The 24,325-nt window shown below is 38.6% G+C and overlaps 1 protein-coding gene across 2 annotated transcripts in view; it reads left to right on the top strand.

Moving 5' to 3' along the window:
• CSMD1 (CUB and Sushi multiple domains 1) overlaps positions 1–24,325 on the top strand; it is a 2,064,317-nt gene that overhangs the window by 1,899,331 nt on the left and 140,661 nt on the right. For both annotated transcript variants that reach the window (XM_059882319.1, XM_024986326.2), the window contains exons 42-46: positions 3,927–4,115; positions 9,820–9,997; positions 11,906–12,051; positions 12,819–12,899; positions 13,965–14,078. In XM_059882319.1, the coding sequence (XP_059738302.1) occupies positions 3,927–4,115; positions 9,820–9,997; positions 11,906–12,051; positions 12,819–12,899; positions 13,965–14,078 (708 nt within the window). The remainder of the gene's footprint in view (positions 1–3,926; positions 4,116–9,819; positions 9,998–11,905; positions 12,052–12,818; positions 12,900–13,964; positions 14,079–24,325) is intronic.

Genomic DNA, 24,325 nt, shown 5'->3' with positions numbered 1-24,325 from the left:
CCTGCATGTACTAAACACATGCAGTGGGAATCTTTCCAAAATGTATTTTTAGCACACTAGCAAATAATTTTATTACTTCTTTGTATTTACTTTAAAATAGTCCTGTCAATCAATATTTATGACCATGAGTCAAACTTTGGGACATTTAAAAAAAAAATAGAGAACGTATATGTGACGTGTGACCTGTCAATTAAGAATTTGGAAATATTGTTAGTGATATTTGAATAGTGAAGGACTCCATTAAATAAGAGATTTAGAAAAAGACTTGAAAATAGTGTTGCTAATATGTATAGTTGGTGAAATATTCACAACTGAAAACAATTAATTGGGATTGTAAAATCTTAAGGAAACACTGAAATGAGCTGTGGGTTTTGTGTTTGTTTTTTCTTTTCACCTGGAAGATATGATTTGTGAGATGAAGAATGGGTCTGGTTTTTAAAACCATGTCTGTGTCCACTTGAGAAGCGTGTCCTAATTCCTCTTCTGTGGCCTGGCCCAATTCTTTGCAAGATTCTCCCTCGTGAGAGAGCTATAGACTGTGAACACAATGGGCACGCTGGGATGATGACCCCCAGGCTCCTCTCCTTGAACCCCCACCTCGTCTCGGAGACCCAGCTTCCTATGTCCTTGGGCCCCCGCTGCTCCCTCTACTGAAAGGGCTTCCTTTCTCGGTTATTACCTGGCTGTATCTTCACTCAGACCTCAAGTTCAGGGCTACTTGTTCAAGGAGGCAGGTTTTGATCACCCTCACTTAAACCTCCATCCTGGTTTCCCCCCCAAGCTTTATTTTAGTCCTTGCATGTTTCTTTAACAACAGTTTACACAACTTGGTTATTTTATATAATTACCAACATGTTGATTTATTTGTGTCTGTTTTCCTAAATAGAATGTAAGCTTTGTGAAAGCAGGATCCATTTCTGTCTAGTTTCCACTTATAACATAGCGGGCACTCAATGCAGGGTTTCCCTGGTGATGCAGTGGCAACAAATCTGCCTGCCAATGCAGAGGATGCGGGAGACACATCATCCATCCCTGGGTTGGGAAGAAGGAAATGGCAACCCACTCCAGTATTCTTGCCTGGAAAATTCCTTGAACATAGGAGTGTGGCGAGCTGCAGTCCATGGGGTTGCAAAAGACTCAGACTCAACTTAGCTACTAAACAAGAAAACACTCAATACATTATTTTTATTTTACTCAGTATATGAGTAGGTAATAAAAACTATAGCCCTGCCTACCTGGGCTGGTATTCTCTCTCTCTCTCTTTTAATACCCTTTAATCCCCATACAGGAAAGCTATGTTGGTACCATTAAAAAAAGAAAGAAAAAATATATCTTTCTTCTAATCAAGGGTAACCCAGAGTTTTTTGACTTAATATCATGGGGCTGCTAAAGGCAACTTAAACTTCCATTTTCAATCCCTTTCACAGACGTTAGATGATGAGTTCAGTTCAGTTCAGTTCAGTCACTCAGTCATGTCCAACTCTTTGCGACCCCATGAATTGCAGCATGCCAGGCCTCCCTGTCCATCACCATCTCCAGGAGTTTACTCAGACTCACGTCCATTGAGTCGGTGATGCCATCCAGCCATTTCATCCTCTGTCGTCCCCTTCTCCTCCTGCCCTCAATCCCTCCCAGCATCAGAGTCTTCTCCAATGGGTCAACTCTTCGCATGAGGTGGCCAAAGTACTGGAGTTTCAGATTTAGCATCATTCCTTCCAATTCCTTCCAAAGGACTTATCTCCTTTAGAATGGACTGGTTGGATCTCCTTGTAGTCCAAGGGACTCTCAAGAGTCTTCTCCAACACCACAGTTCAAAAGCATCAATTCTTTGGCGCTCAGCTTTCTTCACAGTCCAACTCTCACATCCATACATGATACTGGAAAAACCATAGCCTTGACTAGAGTAGAAACAGGCTAATTTCATACATCCCTAAACAGAACTTGAATGTCTTTCTTAAATTATACCACAAACCACATAATGTGTAGGGAAATGCATCATGGGACTTGTTATTAGCATGTGTGATGAACAGGTGGAAAGTGTGTGTGAATCTTTGTTAAATGCTGTTTCACATGATGCCTCTTCTGGAATCTCTGTTACCTGTTACCTCCTTTATAATGTACCATGATAACTGATTCTTGTATTGATACCCCCAGAGCCCCACTAGAGCATAAACATAATCTCCCAGGGAGGACAGAGTGATGTTGAACAAGGTTTTATTTTATTTTTGTCCCATGAAAACTGGAAATCCATTTTTTATGGTTTTTACTTTTTAAGTTTATTAGCAGCCATATTTGATGTATTTATTAGAGGACTCATTTCACCAACAGAGCTCACTGTATTTTGAGTAAAACAAGAATGAGAACAAGCTGCTGACCCCAGTGGAAAAGAACATAATAAAGAAGGAAACTGGTTGATAGTTGGAACACACCATGGAGTTCTCTGTTCTTTTTCTGAGCACTTGTCTGTAAGGTAATGTTAGACTCAAATAGCAGTATCTCTAGGAGGGAAACCACGCATTCGACAGAGCACAGGAGATGTGGTGATAGAGCACAACGAACAAATACAGTAAATAACACTTTATAGTAAGGCTGTACTGGGGCGTTCCCTGGCGGTCCAGAGGTTATGGCTCTGTGCTTTCACTGTTGAGCCCAGGGGTTCACTCCCTGGCTGGGGGACTGAGACCCACAAGCCACATGGTGTAGCTAAAACAGGGGAAGCATAAATAAATAAACAAATAAAAGATTGTATTGGTAGTAATGGCTAAGTATGACACTACACTATTTTTTAAGGAAAAAAACTAAGAAAATGGAATGAATTTATTTTATTTGCACTGAACATTAATTGAACTAAACAAAACAATAGCATGTTTTCTAGTTAGAAGCACTTGGATAGGAGAGCTGGGGTAATTTTCTTTTAAATTAAAATTGTTAGGTCTGTGTTCACCTGACATTCTTTACAAGCACTTTTTGTTTGTCTGAACTTGTTTTGATTAATTCTTCTCATATATTTTCTTCCCAAGGTATGCCTTGTCAAATTTATTTTTAGTATGTACCATATAACTTCTAAAGTGCACAATATGTCTTCACTAAATGCAAATTCTTATGATTATACTACTAAAAACAAGTACTGTTTTATATTGTTGTTGTTCAGGTGCTAAGTCATGTCTAACTCCTTGTGACTCTGTGGACTGCAGCGTACCAGGTTTTCCTGTCCTTTACTATTTCCCAGAGTTGGCTCAAACTCATGTCGGTGATGCCCTCGAACTGTCTCATCCTTTATCATCCTCTTCTCCTCCTGCCCTCAACCTGTCCCAGCGCTAGGGTCTTTTCCAATGAATCAGCTCTTCACACCAGGTGGTCGAAGTATAGAAGCTTCAGTATCAGTCCTTCCAATGAATATTCGGGTTGATTTCCTTTAGGATGGACTGGTTTGTTTTCCTTGCAGTCCAAGGGGCTCTCAAGTGTCTTCTCCAACACCACAACTTGAAAATATCAATTATTTGGTGCTCAGCCTCCTTTATGGTCCAACTTTCACATCCATACATGACTACTGGAAAAACCATAATTTTGACTAGATGGACCTTTGTTGGCAAAGTCATGTCTTTGCTTTTTAATACGCTGTTTTGGGGTTTGTCTTAGCTTCCTTAGCTTCCTTCCCAGGAGCAAGCATCTTTTAATTTCTTGGCTTAATTCACCATCAGCAGTGATTTTGGAGACTGAGAATATAAAATTTATCACACTTCTACTTTTTCCCCTTCTATTTACCATGAAGTGATGTGACTGGATGATAATGGGTATCTTAGTAAAGATTTCATAAAATTTATATCTAAAAAGTTCATGCTAAGAAGCTGTATGTCATCCTATTCCTCCTCTAAATTCCAGACTAATGCACTTCTTATTTATGAGCTTGTTTCTGTCTGTTTCAGCCTATGAATTACAGAACTGCCCTGACCCACCACCTTTCCAGAATGGGTATATGGTCAACTCTGACTACAGTGTGGGACAATCAATATCTTTCGAGTGCTATCCTGGGTACATTTTAATTGGCCACCCAGTGCTCACCTGTCAGCACGGGATCAACAGAAACTGGAACTACCCTTTTCCAAGATGTGACGGTGGGTTAATCACTTTTCTTAAGCAGTTTCATTTTCCACATGTATAATGGTGCATGAAATATTAAATGAATGCATTCCAGAATTCATTAATTTGTTCAACCATTTTTTATTGGAACTCTATTAAACTCATTCTATTTAGTATTTCAAGAATATATCATATGTCAGTCAGTTAAAAAAAATGGAAAGGCCTTGCCTTCAAGGAGATTATAAGGTTAGCAAAATAATAAACACGAATATTTATTATGCAAAATCAGGCACGAGGAGTGCTTTGATGACTGAAGGTACAAAAGACGGTGATTACTGGGGAAGTGATTGAGAGTATTATCTTCATGGTTAAAGCAGTGTTTGGCTTTAAAGTGGTTCCATCAAATTTTGAATTAGAGGGGTATTGAGTGCATATCTTACCCTAGATACTTTTTTATTGTTTAACTTTACAATAATAACACTGATTTGGTATCTCAGAAAACTGACATCATTTTTGTAGTTAGATTTGAATGGCACGTATTAGTTTGCTACTCAGAGACCATCCCAGAGAGAAGAAGCAGTGTTAGCAAAGACATCCTAGAGGAGCAGTCTTGGGGGGAAATGAAGTAGTGTCCTAGGATGGTGCTTGAGGATCAGGGTTTCTTAGAAATGTTGGAATCGGGTGATGGGAATGACATCAAGGAGGATCTAGATTCAGTGAATATCCTTGTCTGAGCAGAAGTCACTTCTTCAAAGCTTCTATTTGATTATCTAATTTTTACTATGACTTTGAAATTTCTACAACTTTAAATTAAATATATCGAGTACTTTATTTTTGAAGAATTCATCTGAAATAGAAAAGTTTGCTGTAAACCTAATATTCTAACATTATAAATACAGTATTTCTGAACGAAAATATAATGAAATTACCAACTCTGTGGACCTTTGAAATGCTAAATACTTATATCCCAGGGGCAAAAAAAGGAAAGGTATCCAGCTGTGTTTGAATTTCTACTGTAGAAGTTAAAAAAAAAAAGCATATAGGTAGACTTTTTAGATGGTATTTTTCACCTGTATGTTTCCATTCTTTATCATTATGTAAACAACTATAAAAGAAAAACATTTGCTGTGTTTCTTAAATAGTACTTTTAACCAACTACAGATTTAATAACTTAAAACAGCATTTAAAAATCATTTTATAAAACTAGCAACAGCAGTGGGATATCTGATATTTTTTATTAAAACACTTTAAAAACTACTCACCATTTTACAAATTCATGTTTTTATGTAAAAATTGCTTTGAATTGTTAGGACTGAAATCCCTTTTTACTTGTAGTTGTTTCCTGAGTTCTTTGAATTCAGATGTAAGTAGGAGACTCCTTGGCTTGATATAAAAAATAGAATTAAGTATTTAATTGTATTCCATTGCTTTTTCAAGCTCAACTTTCCAACATGGAAATAACTGCCCATTTAGAATTATTTTGTCAGTGTAATGATAATAAAATATATCTTTTTGGATGATATATGATGCAGAATATTAATCAGAGTTGGCAAAACCATGAAGCCAAAATCCTGCAGACACCCAAGACTGCCCAGGACTCCTGGTGCCACATGAAAGTCCCAGGACCACAGCCACCCTGAGGGTGGATAACTCACTGGTAGGCTCACAAAACCCAGTAAGCCATCTACTCACAATTGTGATTTATAACAGAAAAGACAAAAGTCACCCAAGGGAGACAGATGCTTGCTCCTTGGAAGAAAAGTTATGACAAACATAGACAGCATATTAAAAAGCAGAGACATCACTTTGCCCATGAAGATTCATCTAGTTAAAGCTATGGTTTTTCCAGTAGTCATGAATGGATGTGAGAGTTGGACCACAAAGAAGGCTGAGTGCTGAGGAATTGATGCTTTCAAATTGTGGTGCTGGAGAAGACTCATGAGAGTCCCTTGGACAGCAAGGACATTGAACCAGTCAGTCCTAAAGGAAATCAACCCTGAATATTCATTGAAAGGACCAATGTTGAAGCTGAAGCTCCAATTCTTTGGCCACCTAATGCCAAGAACTGACTCACTCAAAAAGACCCTGATGCTGGAAAAGATCAAAGGCAGGCAGAAAAGGGAACGACAGAAGATGAGATGGTTGGATAGCATCACCAACTCGATAGACATGAGTTTGAGCAAGCTCTGGGAGTTGGTGAAGGACAGGGAAGCCTGGCATGCTGCAGTCCATGGGATGGAAAGAGTTGGACAGTTTTGGGTGACTGAACAACAACAACAATATTAGATTAAATTCTAAAAAAATAAAAGTAACCAGGGAATATTCTTTTAAGACCAAAGGCCCTCAAGTTGGTGATTAAATGGACTTTCTTTCCCTCTTCCGCTTCCTGAGGTGGGGTTGGGGCTGAACCTCCAATCTGAGGCTGGTTCCCCTTGCAACTAGCCCCAAGGCCTCAGATTTCCTAATTTCCTTATTAACATAAACTCAGATGTGGTTGAAAGGGTCTTGTTTTGAATAACAAAAGACAATTTTAACTTTTTTTTATCACTTTGTAAATTCTAAGGGTTTTATGAGCTCTGGGCCAAAAACAGGGGGGAAGATCAAAAGTATATTTCTTATTATTGTTGGGGAAGTGTGTAAGTTCCTCAGTTCTGTCTTGTCACAACAAAAAATTGAAGCGACGGACCAGTGTTATAGCCTTGGATGGGCCAGCATTACAGCTCTTGGACAGACCAGTGTTACAGCTCCATGTTACAGCTCCGTTTTATTTAGAAAGTAGAGGAAAATACATCTTTGAGGTGTGAGATCATGATGACCCAAAAGATGCAAAGAGAAGAGAGAGAGACCCCAGGCCCTTTGGCTCCTCTTTTTATGCTTTTTTCTCCACCCCACCCCTCCGGGCCTGCCCTATGTAAATTGGGCTAGCCAGAAGTGCTGTTTGATCTACCTCAAGTCCTCACTCCATTCCTTGGACCTTCCTTTGTTCTATTTTTGCGGGTTTTTCCCTTCCTTGTCTTTTAGCCCCTGCCATTCTGGACTCCTTTTTCCTATTCTAACTACCTAACATGATAAATGCCACTACTGCAGTGCTTATTCATGTGTGTGAAGGGATTGCCTTTGTTGGCTCTCTGGTCCTGGAGTGGAAGAGGGGTGCCATCTGTGTGGCCCCTAGCTGTGAAGTGCAGTGTGTAATGCTCTCATGTTCTGTGGTCTCTCTCCTGGCTCCTTGGTTGCCTGCGCCTCCTGCTGGGCCAGGCTCCTGGGCAGACAGGTGAGAAGCTGGGAAGTACTTATGGTTGCAGGTGGTGCAGGGACCCTTCTGTGCCCAGAATCTCCACCTTGCTGGGCTTGCTGGCTGTTCTCCACTGGAGGGGCCTCTTTGACCCTCACCCTCAGGGAGAGGATGGGGGTGGGTGCATTTCCTGCTGAGCTGGATCACAGGTCCCTGTTGCTGCAGAGATCCCTGAGATGCTGCTGGGATGTGGAAATCAAAATACAGCTTTGGTGCCATGAAGTTGAGGGGAAAGCATCTGGGAGAAGGTGCTGGACCAAGGGAAAGGGAGGGGCAGCTTTACTCATTATGTCTTTTTATGGTCCTTCATCTTCCTCTGTAGAATATAGGATTTTGCCTTGAGAAAATGTTTTAAGTGCATCGAGAGTATTATCACACAAGTCAAACTTCATACTTATTTAGCTTTTAACATCTTCCTTCATCACTCTGCTAAATACAGCAAGCTCTGCAAGGCAGGGATGGGGTCAGCATGGTTCTCTGCTCTAGCCCCAGCTCAGCCAAGCTGCCTGGCACATAATAGACTCTCAATAAACATTCATTGAACATGGGAGTAAAAGGATTTGTTATTTGAATATCATAGATATATCATGGCAAATATACTAAGTGACCAAAGAATATCAGAATGTATTTTATGAAAAAAATAACCATATCATTTAGCCTTTTAAGAGGTGGACACCATGTTTTTTGTTTGTTCTGTTTTTTCCCCCTCCCCATGGGAAGGGTACTACTCCATGTAAAGTGGCTATACTTTAATAAGTTGCAAATTAAAAAGTAAAAATGCTGAAGGGAAATTTAGAGTTATAAATCAATACATAATGAATAATTTCAAATCACACATGAGGTATGTCAACCTGCTTCAACACATGCTTTAAGTGTTTTCTCTTCATTGTCTCACTCATTTCCAATCCCTCAATTATTTGGTGTCTGTCGTTTATTGAGATCGGAGCCAGGCAATGGGATTGATGAGAGGAGGTTTGATGGGGCTGTGGATATGGTCCCGGACTTCTAGTTGCTGACAGTCAAATGGTAAAGAATGGCTGGCCATGAACTGTAGCCCAGGGACAAGTATCCAAACCACAGCCACCAGGAAAAGCTGTCAGGAGGTGGTGACATTTGAGTTGAGTTTTGAGGAAGGGACCAGTTCACCTGCCAGCAAAATAGGAAAAAAACACAAGAGCTATTCATGCAGGTGAACGAGGACATGATGTTTGCAGCTAAGAAGAAGTATGGCATCTCCAGGGGTCACCAGGTAACTACTTGCTGTGACTCCAGCATGGCTTCTGGCCCCATTTTTATAGATTATAGGTATCTGTATATTATATTTTGTTAGCTTACAGGTCAAGGTGTATCTGTCTCCAAAGCCCACTTACAATTATGCTATAAAACTTGTAAAATGTTCTCCACACAGCCTTAAAATAAATTTACCCAATATTCGGACCAAGTCAATCTACTTGACACTGGTACATTTTCTGTCTACTTTGAAATCAGTGTGCATCTGTATGCTTACTTTGGCTTAATGATATTCCATCAGTCATAATTTTAAATTGTTTTTAACCTTTAAAAAAATGTACCTTGGTTTATTCATTCCACCTAAATTTTATACCTTTTATGGCAAATATTTGAAAGCCTCATAGGATTCATGTTAGTAACAGATACTCTTATAGAATCTACTGGATTTTAATTTGATTAAAATGTATACTTGTCTATGACTTTGATGTATTTATACCATGATGTGAGTTACAGAATATAGTTTGGATTATCTGCTCATGTATGATCATTTCATTTTTCCAAAAATAAAATAATTTCTATGACAAGAGTGATGATCACTTTATTAAGTAAAATAAAAATGGACTCTGGGTATTGTTGAGATTTTTCACATCATTGGTAGTGGATGAGATGTGGAAGTGTTACTATAAATTTTCACTCACATAATTTATCTCCTTTCTCTAGGTATAGATCTCGGGAGAATTTATAAGGTCTTTGTTTCAAGGCAGATAGACTTAGATGCTTCTTTTTTAGGCATTTTAAATAAGCTTTAGAAATCTTACTTAAAACAAAAAAAAATATTTTTCAGTTAAATATTCACACATAATTTCAACATAATCCCTTGCGTCAGATAGTCCAGTGAATTATCAGCTCAGTCTCAGGAGACTACTGACTAAGATTTTTTTTTTTATTTCTTTCTCCTTTTAATTATGTGGAAATGACTTTATCCTGAGGGGATTTTGAATGTTTGGAGAATATGTTTAAAAACTTAGATAAGGTAGCTTAGAAGTAAAATTCTTCCAAGGTTTTAAGACTTGAGGGGAATTATTTTGACAAAGTAGTTGCTGAGGGATATTTCACAATTATTTCTTAGCAGGAAAATCTCGGCTAAGAGACTTTAGAGACTGGCAAATGTCTCACTGGACTGTGTTGGGCTTGATTTTTCTTGGCTTCCTTCTCAGCTCCTTGTGGATATAACGTGACATCTCAGAACGGGACCATCTATTCTCCTGGATTTCCAGATGAGTACCCCATCCTCAAGGACTGCATCTGGCTCATCTCAGTGCCTCCCGGCCATGGCGTCTACATCAACTTCACCTTGCTGCAGACGGAAGCTGTCAACGACTACATCGCAGTTTGGTATGAGAACCTTTCCTGAAAACACCCATCTGTCCTTGTGATAAACTGTTCTTGTAACCACTTACATGTCACTTTCGTCGATTTAGAGATGAAGTAGTTAGGTAGATGTCAAAACAGAAATTTACCAACTAAATCTAGAGATAGAATAAACCTCATGTACCATGCTACATGGTAGATATATTCAAGATTACTCTAGATAGAGGAGAATATCCCAAACGTATTTTATTTTCATGTTTATTTCTTGTTTTAATTTTTATTTACTTACCTTTTTGGCCATATCACATAGCTTTTGGGATCTTAGTTCCCTGACCAGAGATTAAACCTGGGCCCTTGTCAGTGAAAGAGTTAAGTCCTAGCCACTGGGCCACTTGGGAGTTCCTTCTTTTCTTTTTCATTTTCAAGTATAAATCTTTTTTTTCTTAAAAAAAAGCTTGTTGGTTCCTTTGCCATATAATAATTTGATGCTTCTGGAAATATTGAAGAAATGATCACACACAGCTTTCTCTCTGTACTTTATAAACCTTGCGGAACTGCCCCCACCCACCTCCACCTTCCCTACCATGGGCTGTGTAGGGGATGCCGAGGGGGATGTAGCCCTAGCTCCCCATCTAATGAGCCATGTAGCCTGGGTAAGTTAATCTAAACTCTCCTTCACTGAATGTTCATGTCTATGAGAATTACTATTTCTACCGTTGCCTTTGGAGGTGAGAATTTATAGGGGAAATGGGAATGACAAAATATGATGGGAAGAGTAGAGCTTACCATTGGGGCACAGCCCAGATTTGGAATAAGTTGGATGTGCTTTAGGAATAAAATGCCCTGAAAACTCAAGCATAATCACAGTTAACAAAGCTGTGTGTGTGTGTGTGTGTGTGTGTGTTGGTGAAGTTGTAAATGTAGGGGTTGTCTTAGCCATTGAAAATTCTCTGAGGCAAGAGAACAGGTGAGTTGCAGGCACTGGGAGATCCCAAGTGTGATGTGGCTTTGGGAAAGCACAGAAGAGAGAAGGGGTGACCTGGCCAGGTAAGCTGGCCTCATACATCATGTTAAGGATTTTGGGCTTTATACTAGAGCAACACAGATTCACTTTAGAGTCATAAGAAGGAGAATTATAGGACTAGGTCCTGGATGCAGAATACCCATTATTATTGTGTAGGGGGGCAGGTCAGCTGGATAAGATGGGAGACTGGCCTTTGAGGCTATTTCTATAGGGGGGAGATTCTATAGGGCTATTTCTCACAGGAGGGGAGATTGGGGGATAGGACCTGTGTTGTGGCAATGAGCAGAAATGGAGAACCTGAAATATTAAGTTGACCTATGAAGCAAAGCAAGACAGGCAAACAACACTGAAATGAAAAGCCACACTATAATATCAGCAGGTTTACCCAGATTAATCAGTAGATTTAGCAGTAGGAGCAAGGTCTCCCTCCAGCAGTGGAGGGAGTCCCTGTCCTCTGAACACTCATGAGACAGACTGGAGTGCAGTCATCTATGAATATTAAACATCTTAGTATTTCTAAACACGGAATCTAGAAGATGGTAATATTTTATTCAGTTTTTTAAAATATTTCAATTCAGCCATAAGAGCTCCATAAATCTCACCCATAATTAAAGAGACACCCTGAATTTAGACTTTAAAATGGGAACATTTGAAAGGAAGTTGATAAGTGGTACTGACGTCACTAGAATAAATGTGACCTTGTCTCAAAAACACCTCTGAGAAGGTCAGGTGCAGGAGGAACAAGGGAGCCCAAAGCTGCTGTTTGAAGACCAGGCTTTTCAGCTGGATCCTGGGGTCAGAGCATCATCTTTCACCAAGACCAAGCCCTGCAGTCAGAAGAAAACGGTTGTGAATTTAAGCTGTAACTGGCAACTTTCTATTTAGAGGGCTCCTCCTCTCTTTCCCAGGGATGGTCCTGATCAGAATTCTCCACAGTTGGGGGTTTTCAGTGGGAACACCGCCCTGGAGACAGCATACAGCTCCACCAACCAAGTCCTGCTCAAATTTCACAGTGACTTTTCAAATGGAGGTTTCTTCGTCCTCAATTTTCACGGTCAGTGTATTTTCACTCCATTGATGATGGCAGAGAATCCTAGCTGACTTTTCTCATAGGATTGACACAAACTTTGTTTACAGCTAAAGTTCCATGTTTCTGTCAACCAAAAGCCTATAGGATTTTCTCACATTTCATGCTGAGGTTCCTGTGATTCCTTTTCCTTACTGACGTATTTAGGACTTCACATCTCTTTTATAGTTTATCTTGGATTTGCCCCCAGGATAAGTGTATTGTATGTGAAACTCTGATATGGAGACCATGGAAATACATTTAGTAGCTCTCAGAGATTTCCTCATCTCTGTCTCCAGATGAACCTCGATAGTGAATGTTGTGTAATTTTAGATGGGGCAAAGCGAATCTCTACTGATGTTGAGAATGAATGCTAAATAGTTTGGGGAAAAGCATTACCAGTCCCTTATCTCTCTTGAGGACTGCCACATGCAAATCCTCAGGACAAGAGACTGAGGAAGATGATGCCAGATCCTGATGGACATGGAACCAGCATGAACCATTTCTCCTGCAGAATTCCAAATATATGTAAAATGTTTCTATTTAAACATCATAATTTTTTTAAATGGTGTACTTTTCCCTTTCAATTTTGTAAGCATTTGAAGCTAGAGACTTTAGTAAAACTATAATTTACAAATATAGATATTTTCCTAGACCTAAGCATTGTAACAACACAAGAGAGATGTTTTTTGTAAGATTTTTGTTTATTCATCAAATGTAATTTCACTTATTATTTTTTTATATAAATGATGTAGCATTTCAGCTCAAGAAATGTCAGCCTCCCCCAGCAGTTCCACAGGCAGAAATGCTTACAGAGGATGAGGATTTTGAAATAGGTAATGTTTTCGTTGTTACAACATCATCAGCTCAACACAGGTTTTTTACACCCATACAACTGCAGTAGATAGCCAAGTTGATGAATGTTTGTCAGAAATATTCCTAAAGCTTTCCTAGAGAGAGATACACATTTGTCATGAATTGAATAAATATGTTTTTCTTTCTTCATCTCAATGATTTTTTTTTTCCATTTAAATTTTGCTTTTGCTATTTTGAGCACATTTTCCTGCTGCATCACTCACCAGTTTGTATTTTTCTCCTAAAAGAAGTTTTCAGACACAGACTTAAGCAGATGTTTGTGTTTAGCTAGGGAACCATTTTGGTGCACCAGAATGAGAAAGTCATTTGTGGCTGAAATAATGGTTAGTCTAACATGGACCTTTCCTTGAAACTGGAATGTAATTGGTGAATATATTGAATGATACTATTTAGAAATTCTCTTTTTTCATTTTAAATTAGTGGTCTATTTCATTATATAATCATCAGGCCACATTAAGAAACCTACCATGGCATATGTTGGCCAACCAGTTATTGTGACAAAGCATTTCTCGGTCTCAATTACAAATACCCAGTCCTGTGTCACACCCTGTTTTATAGTGGCGGTCAAACCATGTGACCAGTTTCTGCTCTATTCCCGATGGCTTAGTTGATGAGAACATTGTGCTAATTACCAAGGTCATTTTGTAGCCCTATCTGGATGCATTAAAGACATTCTCTTATACAGCCTTTGGTCTCAAGCCTCTGAATCCCTTTCTTTCTTTCCTTCTTTCATCTTTCTTTCTTTTTTATTAGTAATCATAGGGAATGAACATAGACATATCAGTCAAAGAAGAAAAAACTGCTCCATAATCTCTATAGAAATACTGGTTACATTTAAAGAGAGCATTTTTATAAATTAAGAACTAAAAATGACACTATTTCACTAAGTAGACTAAGCATGAATACCAATCATGGTTAAGAAGTGGTTTGCACATCAACTTGAGTGTCACATGTGTTTAATAACATTCACACACTGCTTGTGTCATGGAGACAGAATTGCCAAGTATGCATGTGGACTCTTTCAGGAGACTTCGTGAAGTACCAGTGCCACCCTGGGTACACGCTGTCTGGGATGGACACACTGACCTGTAAGCTCAGCTCCCAGCTACAGTTTGAAGGTTCCCTGCCGACATGTGAAGGTATGAAGTTTGTACTATAAATATGCTTGTTCCATATGGAACATTGTATTACTTTATTGGTTTGAACTTCCTTGTATGCATCTGAATTTCTTTGTATGCATCTGAATTTGTCTCTGTGTTATGATTCTCTTGCAATTTAAATTACCCAAAAGTAGAAATACTTAATTACCCTTCTCTTTTAGCTAGCTGTACAAAATCAAAACTACATCAAATAAGACTTCTTGCTGTTTCCCAACAGTTTGTAATATTTTCAAACATATGGCAAAGCTGAAAAACTTTAGAACTAATACACATCACCAAGGTTGCACCATTAATGTTTCCTACACACCCTTTGTCACCTGTCTCGTCTCTTTCTACATAAAGTATTGAATAATCGATATTTTTGATACCTTCTAGGCAAATTGCAGGCATTATTATATTTCCCTCTGAATTCTTTGGCATAAAAGAATGCATAAAATTATCTAGTGTTTACTATGTTCTGTAAGTATAGAGACATTGAAATGCACATATGTTTCATATAATGCATGTTTCATATCTTTGACCCATGTGTAATAACAGATAATATATGAGAGCAGAAGAAAATCTATTGATTCAGTTGATTTGTATATAATTAGATCACTTAAAAAACTTTTAAAAGTATCACTTTCAAGTTTTATAGAAAGGAAAAAAGATTTGGAAAAAGACATAAATAAGCTAAAATGTCTCAATGTAAGTCAGAAGTATGATTGGTTTACCTATCAGAAAGCTTCCCAAATTAAGACAGATTTTATTTTGTGACTTCAAAATCACAATCACATTTACTTCCTTTAAAGAAGGGCTTCCCTGGTAGCTCAGTTAGTAAAGAGCCCACCTTCAGTGCAGGAGACCATGGTTCGATTCCTGGGTTGGGAAGATCCACCGGAGAAGGGATAGGCCACCCATTCCAGTGTTCTTGGGCTTCCCTTGTGGCTCAGCTGGTAAAGAATCCACTTGCAATGCAGGAGACCTGAGTTCGATCCCTAGGTTGGGAAGATCCCATGGAGAAGGGAAAGGCCACCAATATTCTGGTCTGGAGAATTCAGTGGACTGTATAGTCCATGGGGTTGCAAAGAGTTGGACAGGACTGAGTGACTTTCCCTTTCACTTTCCTTTAAAGAATGGAACTCCCCATTCCCAGTTCTTTCAGAGAATTTGAATGTTATCATTTACTAGGGGTAGTGAAACATATAAAAATTCAGAATGTATGAAGAGAAAACCGATAGTCTAGGTTTCATTATCCAGTGATCTTGGTTAAGACGCTAATCCTCTGGACATTATATGTGTAATGAGGAGGATCATTTGTCTGCATTGTTTAGGGAACTGGTATAAAGATGAAGTAAATCTTAAATTAATTCTAAGCCTCTTATAATGCTAATTATCTACCCTCTAAAAGGCAATTTTCTTTGCATTGCAATAGTATTGATTTTGCAAATGTTCAGCCCATGAATTGATTCTTCCACAATATCTGGTAATATGGTGCATTTTCATTGCTAATGAGGCAGACTTCAGTCACCCTTACAGAAGGAAATGATTTCCACCATCTGGAGAAAATCTGGAATGAATTATTATTAAATAACCAAGGTAACTTAGATTATTTCTGAGAAAAATATACTTTGTAACTGCACCCACGTGGGAGCCAGTGGGTGTGGGAAACTCCGATGGGGCAGGCAGGGGAGATGCCTTCACTTTGTCTGCCTCTGGCTTTAAACCCTAGCTGACCCTGTGGTCATGGTGTCACTGAGACCCTGCCTCTTGTTTCCTGGCTTAGAAGCTGGGGGTCTCATGGGAGGTGCTAAGTCAGGACACTGAAGTCACTTTTTTCCCCTGGAAAACCAGTGTGTCAGGACCATGCTACATTAGCCACAGTGATCTACAGAGGATTTATCTCTCAAGATGGTGGAGTGGTGGGTATAAAATCTTCATCTTTTGCCATTTTATATATAAATTAACTGAAGTAAATCTTCAGATGTTTAAGGCCCATTTTAATCCCACCAAACACAGCCTTAAAAATTTATCAGAATAGGTGATTTTAAGCAAAGATGGGCTTAACTGATTAAAGAAGAAAGGCTTAAGTCTTTATTTAATATGCTACTTCAAAAATAAGGAAAGTGTCTCCATTCTGTCATTTCCCCTATGATTAACCTAGTTTCCACTTAAATGCAATTACTTCATGACAGTCCAGGAGCACAGTAAACCCACACACGAGTGTGTCATCCTCTAGAGTATTGATACTTCTGCTCTCACACATTTGTGGAAAGTGTCCGGCTAACAAGACAGGATCTCTGTACTCAGGTCAGAGGTCCCCAGGCCCTCTGAACCCACAGCAGTTACTACTCAGGATGGCTTAGTTCTCTTCTGATTCTGTTCAGCAGTAAATTTGTTTAAAATGAACTGAGTTCCCTTATCTGGCATTCCCTGAACACCTTGTTATTTAAAAAAGGAAATAGGGACTTCAATGTCTTCTACCAAATATTTAAACACATAATTATCATTTTTCTTCCAACACTTTTCTGTTGTTTGATTGGGCTCAATCCTCCAATAAATTCTTGATGACAAATTGTACTAGTTATGAGTCCTACTTCTTCAAGTGTCATAACCACACTTTTAGACGTTCTGCTTTGAAAATTGTCACCACTTTAGGGTGATTGATTGTTCCTTGGGAATGAGGGGAATAAATTGTTCCTTGAAAGTTCACATTTTATGCAGATAAATATTACCTTATTGGATACTTACCTTAATTTAGAAAAAATAAGTAAATAAATGAGGGTATAGAATGTTATTCGCCACTACCAAGCAGTTCTCTCATTTTCCCTGGACATCAGCAGAGTGTCCTACAGTTTAACTCCATCCCGAACTCTTGACCTAGGATAATGTCAAATCCCACAGGGTTAGAGGCTTAGTCCCACAGAACAAACCTCACCTTGGTATCAGATGCTGATACTGAGTCCAGGTTGTCACCTGTGCTTCTGACTGACAGATTATCAATCAGGGGTTCCCAGGAACCTCTCCTCTGGTTTGATCCTTCCATCAAATTTTTAATTAATTAATTTATTTTAATTAGAGGCTAATTACTTTACAATATTGTGGTGGTTTTTGCCGTACATTGACATGAATCAGCCATGGGGGTACATGTGTCCTCCCATCCCAAACACCCCTCCCACCTCCCTGCCCATCCCATCCCTCTGGGTTGTCCCAGTGCACCAGCTTTGAGTGCCCTGTTTTCATGCATTGAACTTGGACACATCATCTATATCACATTTGATAATATGCATGTTTCAATGCTAATCTCTCAAATCATCCCACCCATGCTTTCTCTCACAGGGTCCAAAAGTCTGCTTTTTATATCTGTGTCTCTTTTGTTGTTTTGCATATACGGTCATTGTTACCATCTTTCTAAATTCCATATATTTGTGTTAATATACTGTATTGCTGTTTTTCATTCTGACTTACTTCACTCTGTATATTAGGCTCCAGTTTCATCCACCTCATTAGAACTAATTAATATGTATTCTTTTTAATAGCTGAGTAATACTCCATTGTGTATATGTACCAGTTTTCTTATCCATTCATCTGCCAATGGACATCTAGGTTGCTTCCATGTCCTAGCTATTGTAAACAGTACTATGATGAAGATTGGGGTACATGTGTCTCTTTCAATTCTGGTTTCCTCAGTGTGTATGTCCAGCAGTGGGATTGCTGGGTCATATGGCAGTTCTAGGTCCAGTTTTTTAAGGAATCTCTACCCTGTTTTCCATAGTGGCTATACTAGTTTGCATTCCTACCAACAGTGTAAGAGGGTTCCCTTTTCTCCAAACCCTCTCCAGCATTTATTGTTTGTAGACTTTTTGATAGCAGCCATTCTGACTGGCATGAGATGGTACCTCATTGTAGTTTTGATTTGCATTTCTTTGATAATGAGTGATGTTGAGCATCTTTTTATGTGTTTGTTAACCATCTGTATGTCTTCTTTATTGGGTCATTTTTCTGGTATTGATCTGCATGAGCTTCTTGTATATTTTGTATATTAATTCTTTGTCAGTGGTTTCATTTGCTAATATTTTCTCCCATTCTGAAGGGTGTCTTTTTACCTTGCTTATAGGTTCCTTCATTGTGCAAAATCTTTTACATTTAATTAGGTCCCAATTGTTTATTTTTGCTTTTATTTCCATTACTCCAGGAAGTGGGTCATAGAGGATCCTGATGTGATTTATGTCAGAGAGTGTTCTACCTATGTTTTCCTCTAGGAGTTTTATAGTTTCTGGTCTTGTATTTAGATCTTTAATCCATTTTGAGTTTATTTTGTGTATGGTGTTAGAAAGTGTTCTAGTGTCATTCTTTTACAAGTGGTTGACCAGTTTTCCCAGCACCACTTGTTAAAGAGATTGTCTTTTCTCCATTGTATATTATGACCTCCTTTGTCAAAGATAAGGTTCCATAGGTGCATGAGTTCATCTCTGGGCTTTCTGTTTTGTCCCATTGATCTATGTTTCTGTCTTTATGCCAGTACCATAATGTCTTGATGACTGTAGCTTTGTAGTGTAGTCTGAAGTCAGGCAGCTTGATTCCTCCAGTTCCACTCTTCTTTCTTAAGATTGCTTTGGCTATTAGAGACTTTTTGTGTTTCCATATGAATTGTGAAATAATTTGTTCTAGTTCTGTGAAAAATACCTTCGGTAGCTTGATAGAGATTCAATTGAATCTATAGATTGCTTTGGGTAGTACACTCATTTTCACTATATTGATTCTTCTGATCCATGAACATGGTATATTTCTCCATCTATTTGTGTCCTCTTTGATTTCTTTCATCAGTGTTTTATAGTTTACTATATATAGGTCTTTTGTTTCCTAGGTAAATTTATTCCTAAGTATTTTATTATTTTTGTTGCAATGGTGAATGGGGTTGTTTCCTTAATTTCTCTTTCTGTTTTCTCATTGTTAGTGTATAGGAATACAAGGGACTTATGTGTATTAATTTTATATTCTGCAGCTTTACTATATTCATTGATTAGTGCTAGTATTTTCTGGTGGTATCTTTAGGGTTTTCTATGTAGAGGATCATGTCATCTGCAAACAGTGAGAGTTTTACTTCTTCTTTTCAATCTGGATTCTTTTTATTTCTTTTTCTTCTCTGACTGCTGTGGTAAAACTTCCAAAACTATGTTGAATAATACTGGTGAGAGTGGGCACCCTTGTCTTGTTCATGACTTTAGAGGAAATGTTTTCAATTTTTCGCCATTGAGGATAATATTTTCTGTGGGTTTGTTGTAGATGGCTTTTATTGTGTTGAGGTAATGTTCCTTCTGTGCCTTCTTTCTGGAGAGTTTTTATTATAAATGGCTGTTGATTTTTGTCAAAGGCTTTCTCTGCATCTATTGAGATAGTCATATGGTTTATATCTTTCAGTTTGTTAATGTTGTGTATCACACTGATTGATTTGTGAATACTGAAGAATCCTTGCATCCCTGGCATAATCCACTTGGTCATGGTGCATGATCTTTTTAATATGTCATTGAATTCTGTTTGCTAGAATTTTATTGAGGATTTTTGCATCTGTGTTCATCAATGATATTGGTCTGTAGTTTTATTTTTTGGTAGCATCTTTGTCTGGTTTTGGTATGAGATGATGTGGCCTCATAGAATGAGTTTGGGAATTTACCTTCCACTCCAATTTTCTGGAAGAGTTTGAGTAGGATAGGTGTTAGCTCATCTCTAAATTTTTGGTAGAATTCACCTGTGAAGCAATCTGGTCCTGGGATTTTGTTTGTTGGAAGATTTTTTTATTACAGTTTTGATTTCTGTGCTTGTGCTGTCTCAGTTTAGATTTTCTATTTCTTCCTGGTTCAGTTTTGGAAGGTTATACTCATCCATTTCTTCCAAGTTACACATTTTATTGCCATATAGTTACTAATAGTAGTCTCTTATGATTCTTTGTATTGTATTTATTTGTTGTCTGTTGTGATTTCTCCATTTTCATTTGCAATTTTATTGATTTAATTCTTCTCCCTTTTTTTATTGATGAGTATAGCTAATGGTTTCTTTATTTTATTTGTCTTCTCAAAGAACCATCTTTTAGTTTTGTTGATTTTTATAATAGTCTCCTTTGTTTCTTTTTCATTGATTTCTGCTCTGATTTTTATGATTTCTTTCCTTCTACTAACTTTGGGGTTCTTCATTTCTTCTTTTTCTAGTTGCTTTAGGTGTAAAGTTAGGTTATTTATTTGATGTTTCTCTTGTTTCTTGAGGTAAGCTTGTGTCGCTATGAACCTTCCTTTTAGCACTGCTTTTACTGAATCCCATAGGTTTTGGGTTGTTGTGTTTCCATTTTCTTTTGTTTCTGTGCATATTTTGATTTCCTTTTTTATTTCTTCTGTGATTTGTTGGTTATTGAGGAGCATGTTTTTTAGCCTCCATATGTTTGTGTTCTTTATAGTTTTTTTCCCCCCAATTTACATCTAATGTTACAGCATTGTGATCAGAAAAGATGTTTGAAATGATTTCAGTATTTTTAAATTTACCAAGGCTAGATTTATTGTGCAGGATGTGACCTGTTCTGGAGAATGTTCCTTGTGCACTTGAAAAAAAGGTGAAATCCTTTGTTCTGGGGTGAAATGCTCTGTAGATATCAATTAGGTCTAACTGGCCCATTGTGTCATTTAAAACTTGTGTTTCCTTGCTAATTTTCTGTTTGGTTAATCTATCCATATGTGTGACTTGGGCATTAAAGTCCCCCACTATTATAGTGTTACTTTTAATTTCCCCTTTCATACTTATTAGCATTTGCCTTATGTACTGAAGTTCTCCTATATTGGGTGTATATATATTTATCATTGTTATATGTTTTTCTTGGATTGATCCTTTGATCATTACTATGTAGTGTCCTTCTTTGTCTCTTAGTATGGTCTTTATTTCAAAGTCTGTTTTATCTGATTTGAGTATTGCTACTCCTGTTCTCTTTTGGTCTCTATTTGCATGAAATATCTTTTTCCAGCCCCTCACTTTCAGTATGTGTCCCAAGGTTTGAGGTGGGTCTCTTGTAGGCAACATATATAGGGGTCTTGTTTTTGTATCCATTTGGCCAGTCTTTGTCTTTTGGTTGGAGCATTTAATGCATTTACATTTAAGGTAATTATTGATAAGTATGATCTCATTGCCATTTACTTTGTTGTTTGGGGTTCAATTTCATAAACCTTTTCTGTGTCTCCTGTCTAGAGAAGATCCAGTAGCACTTGTTGAAGAGCTGGTTTGGTGGTGCTGAATTCTCTCAGCTTTTGCTTCTTTGTAAAGCTTTTGATTTCTCCTTCATATCTGAATGAGATCCTTGCTGGATATAGTAATCTTGGTTGTAGATTTTTCTCTTTCATCACTTTAATTATGTCCTGCCATAGTAGTAGTAGTAGTAGTAGTAGTAGTAGTAGTAGTAGTAGTATTCCCTTCTGGTCTGAAGAGTTTCTATTGAAAGATCAGCTGTTATCCTTATGGAGATCCCCTTGTGTGTTACTTGTTGCTTCTCCCAGATGCTTTTAATATTTTCTCTTTGTGTTTAATTTCTGTTAGTTTGATTAATATGTGTCTTGGGGTCTTTTGCCTTGGGTTTATCCTGTTTGGGACTCTCTGGGTTTCTTGGACTTGGGGGGCTATTTCCTTTCCCATTTTAGAGAAGTTTTCAACTATTATCTCCTCAAATATTTTCTCTTCCCCTTTCTTTTTGTCTTCTTCTTCTGGGGCACCTATGATTCAAATGTTTGGATGTTTAACGTTGTCACAGAGGTCTTTGAGGTTGTCCTCATTTCTTTTAATGTTCTTTTCTTTTTTCCTCTCTGCTTCATTCATTTCCACCATTCTATCTTCCACCTCACTTATCGTCTCTTCTGCCTGTTATTCTATTATTGATTGCCTCTGCTGCTGCTGCTGCTGCTGTTGAGTCACTTCAGTCATGTCCGACTCTGTGCGACCCCATAGACGGCAGCCCACCAGGCTCCCCCATCCCTGGGATTCTCCAGGCAAGAACACTGGAGTGGGTTGCCATTTCCTTCTCCAATGCATGAAAGTCAAAAGTGAAAGTGAAGTCATTCAGTTGTGTCCGACTCTTTGCGACCCCATGGACTGCAGCCTTCCAGGCTCCTCTGTCCATGGGATTTTCCAGGCAAGAGTACTGGAGTGGGGTGCCATTGCCTTCTCCTGGTTCCCTCTAGAGAGCTTTTAATCTCAGTTATTGCATTGTTCCCAATTTTAATTGACTTCTTTATTTCTTCTAGGTCCTTGTTAAACATTTCTTGCATCTTCTCAATCCTTGTCTCTGGTCTATTTATCTGTAACTCCATTTTATTTTCAAGATTTTGGATCATCTTTACTATCATTATTCTGAATTCCTTTTCAGGTAGACTCCCTATCTCCTCCTCTTTTGTTTGGTTTGGTGGGTATTTATCATGTTCTTTACCTGCTGAATATTCTCTGCCTTTTCATTTTGTTTAGATTGCTGTGTTTGGTGTGCCCTTTCTGTAGATTTGAAGTTTGTGATTCTTCTTTATTGTGGCATCTACTCCCTGTGGGTGGGGTTGAACTAGTGGCTTGTCAAGCTTCCCTGGTTGGGGGAACTTGTGTCTGTGTTCTGGTGGGTGGAGCTGGATCTCTTCTCTCTGGAGTGCAATGAAGTGTCCAGTAGTGAGTTTTGGGGTGTCTACAGGTTTGGCATGGCTTTGGGCAGCCTGTCTTTAAATGATCAGTGTTGTGTTCCTGTGTTGCTGGGGAATTAGCATGGCATGTTGGCACTGGAATTTGTTAGTTCTTGTGTGGAGCTTGGTTTCAGTGTTGGTATGAAGACTTTTGGTTAGGTCCAGAGACTAATGTTCTCTGGAATCAGGAGTTCTGTGATGTTCTCAAGTTGTGGAGTTAAGCCTCCTGCCTCTGACTTTCAGTCCTTCTCTTACAGTATCCTTATACAGCACAGATGATAAAGCAACTAGGTTAATGGTGAACAATTCTCCACAGAATTGAGTGACATGCATAGAGATTCACAGAGTTACATAGAAGAGAAGAGGTAGGATGGAGATATAGATGACCAGGAGAAGAGGGGAAGTCAAAAGGGGAGAGAGCAATCTAGTCAGTAATCAGTTCCTGAAGTGTTCTCCACAGCCCAGAACACCCAGAGATATTCACAAAGTAGAGAAGAGAAGGGGGAGGAAGGAGATAGAGGTGACCTGGGGGAGAAAAGGGAGATTCAAAAGGGGAGAAAGCAATCAAGCCAGTAACCAAATGAAAATGGATACTGAAGATTAGAGTCTTAAAGATACAAAGTGGATAACAAATACCAGAAAGCAAAGGTTAAAAATCTAGAGTAGAGGTTAGACTCTCAAAAATACAATATAAAAAAATACAAAGCAAAATAAATCACAAAGATTAACACACACACACACACACACACACACACACACACACACACACATATTTGAAACTTGCTTTTAAAATAGGGTCTTTTAAAAATAAATAAATAAATAAAATAGGGTCTTTTATTTTTGCAGGGTAATTGTAGGTTATAAAAATGAAAATTAAAGGTGTAATAAAGAACTTGATTTTTTTTAATTAAAAAGTATTAATAGTAAAAATATATCTAGGAATTTCTCTGGAGCTGTTATGGGCAGTGTGGGCTCAGTTCAGTTTCAGATAGTTCCTTGTTCCAGCCTGCAGTTGTTCTCAAGGTCTACGGGCCCCCTCCAATGCACAGTCAGTATTAACTGCAGGGTTTTAATCTGTTGCACCTGTCACTTCCAGAGTGATTCCCTCTCCTTTATTTATTTTGGCTTCCTCTGTTTGCAAGTCTCTTCTGTGTCTAATTTCCACCCTGACAGTAGGGGGCAAAGGTGGTCATTTATTTAGGCTCACTTGTTCAGTTGTGTTTTGGGGAGGGAGGGACTCTCTAAACAAATTTCACTGGCATTTGTGGGGAGTGTTTGCAGTGTATGGACCACACTGGGTTTGCCCCAGTCCAAGACAGCATGTGCTTCCTGGATCTACAATGCTCAGGCTCCATGGAGCTCTGCAAGGACACTGTCCCAAATGGGCCTTGCATTTTATGTACTTCCCAGGTCTGAGCCGCTCAGGTTCTTGGGTACTCCACAGGGCACAGACTGGGTTGGGCTGTGCGTTTTGTGCCCTTCCCAGGTCCGAGCAGCTCGGGTGACCAGGTGCTTGGTGAGTGCACTGTCCCAGGTGGGCCATGTGTCTTAATCACC

The sequence above is a fragment of the Bos taurus genome, chromosome 27, assembly GCF_002263795.3.
Source record: "Bos taurus isolate L1 Dominette 01449 registration number 42190680 breed Hereford chromosome 27, ARS-UCD2.0, whole genome shotgun sequence".
Lineage (NCBI taxonomy): Eukaryota > Metazoa > Chordata > Mammalia > Artiodactyla > Bovidae > Bos > Bos taurus.
The sequence above is the reverse complement of the archived record's forward strand: the minus strand, read 5'-3'. Positions and strand labels throughout refer to the sequence as shown.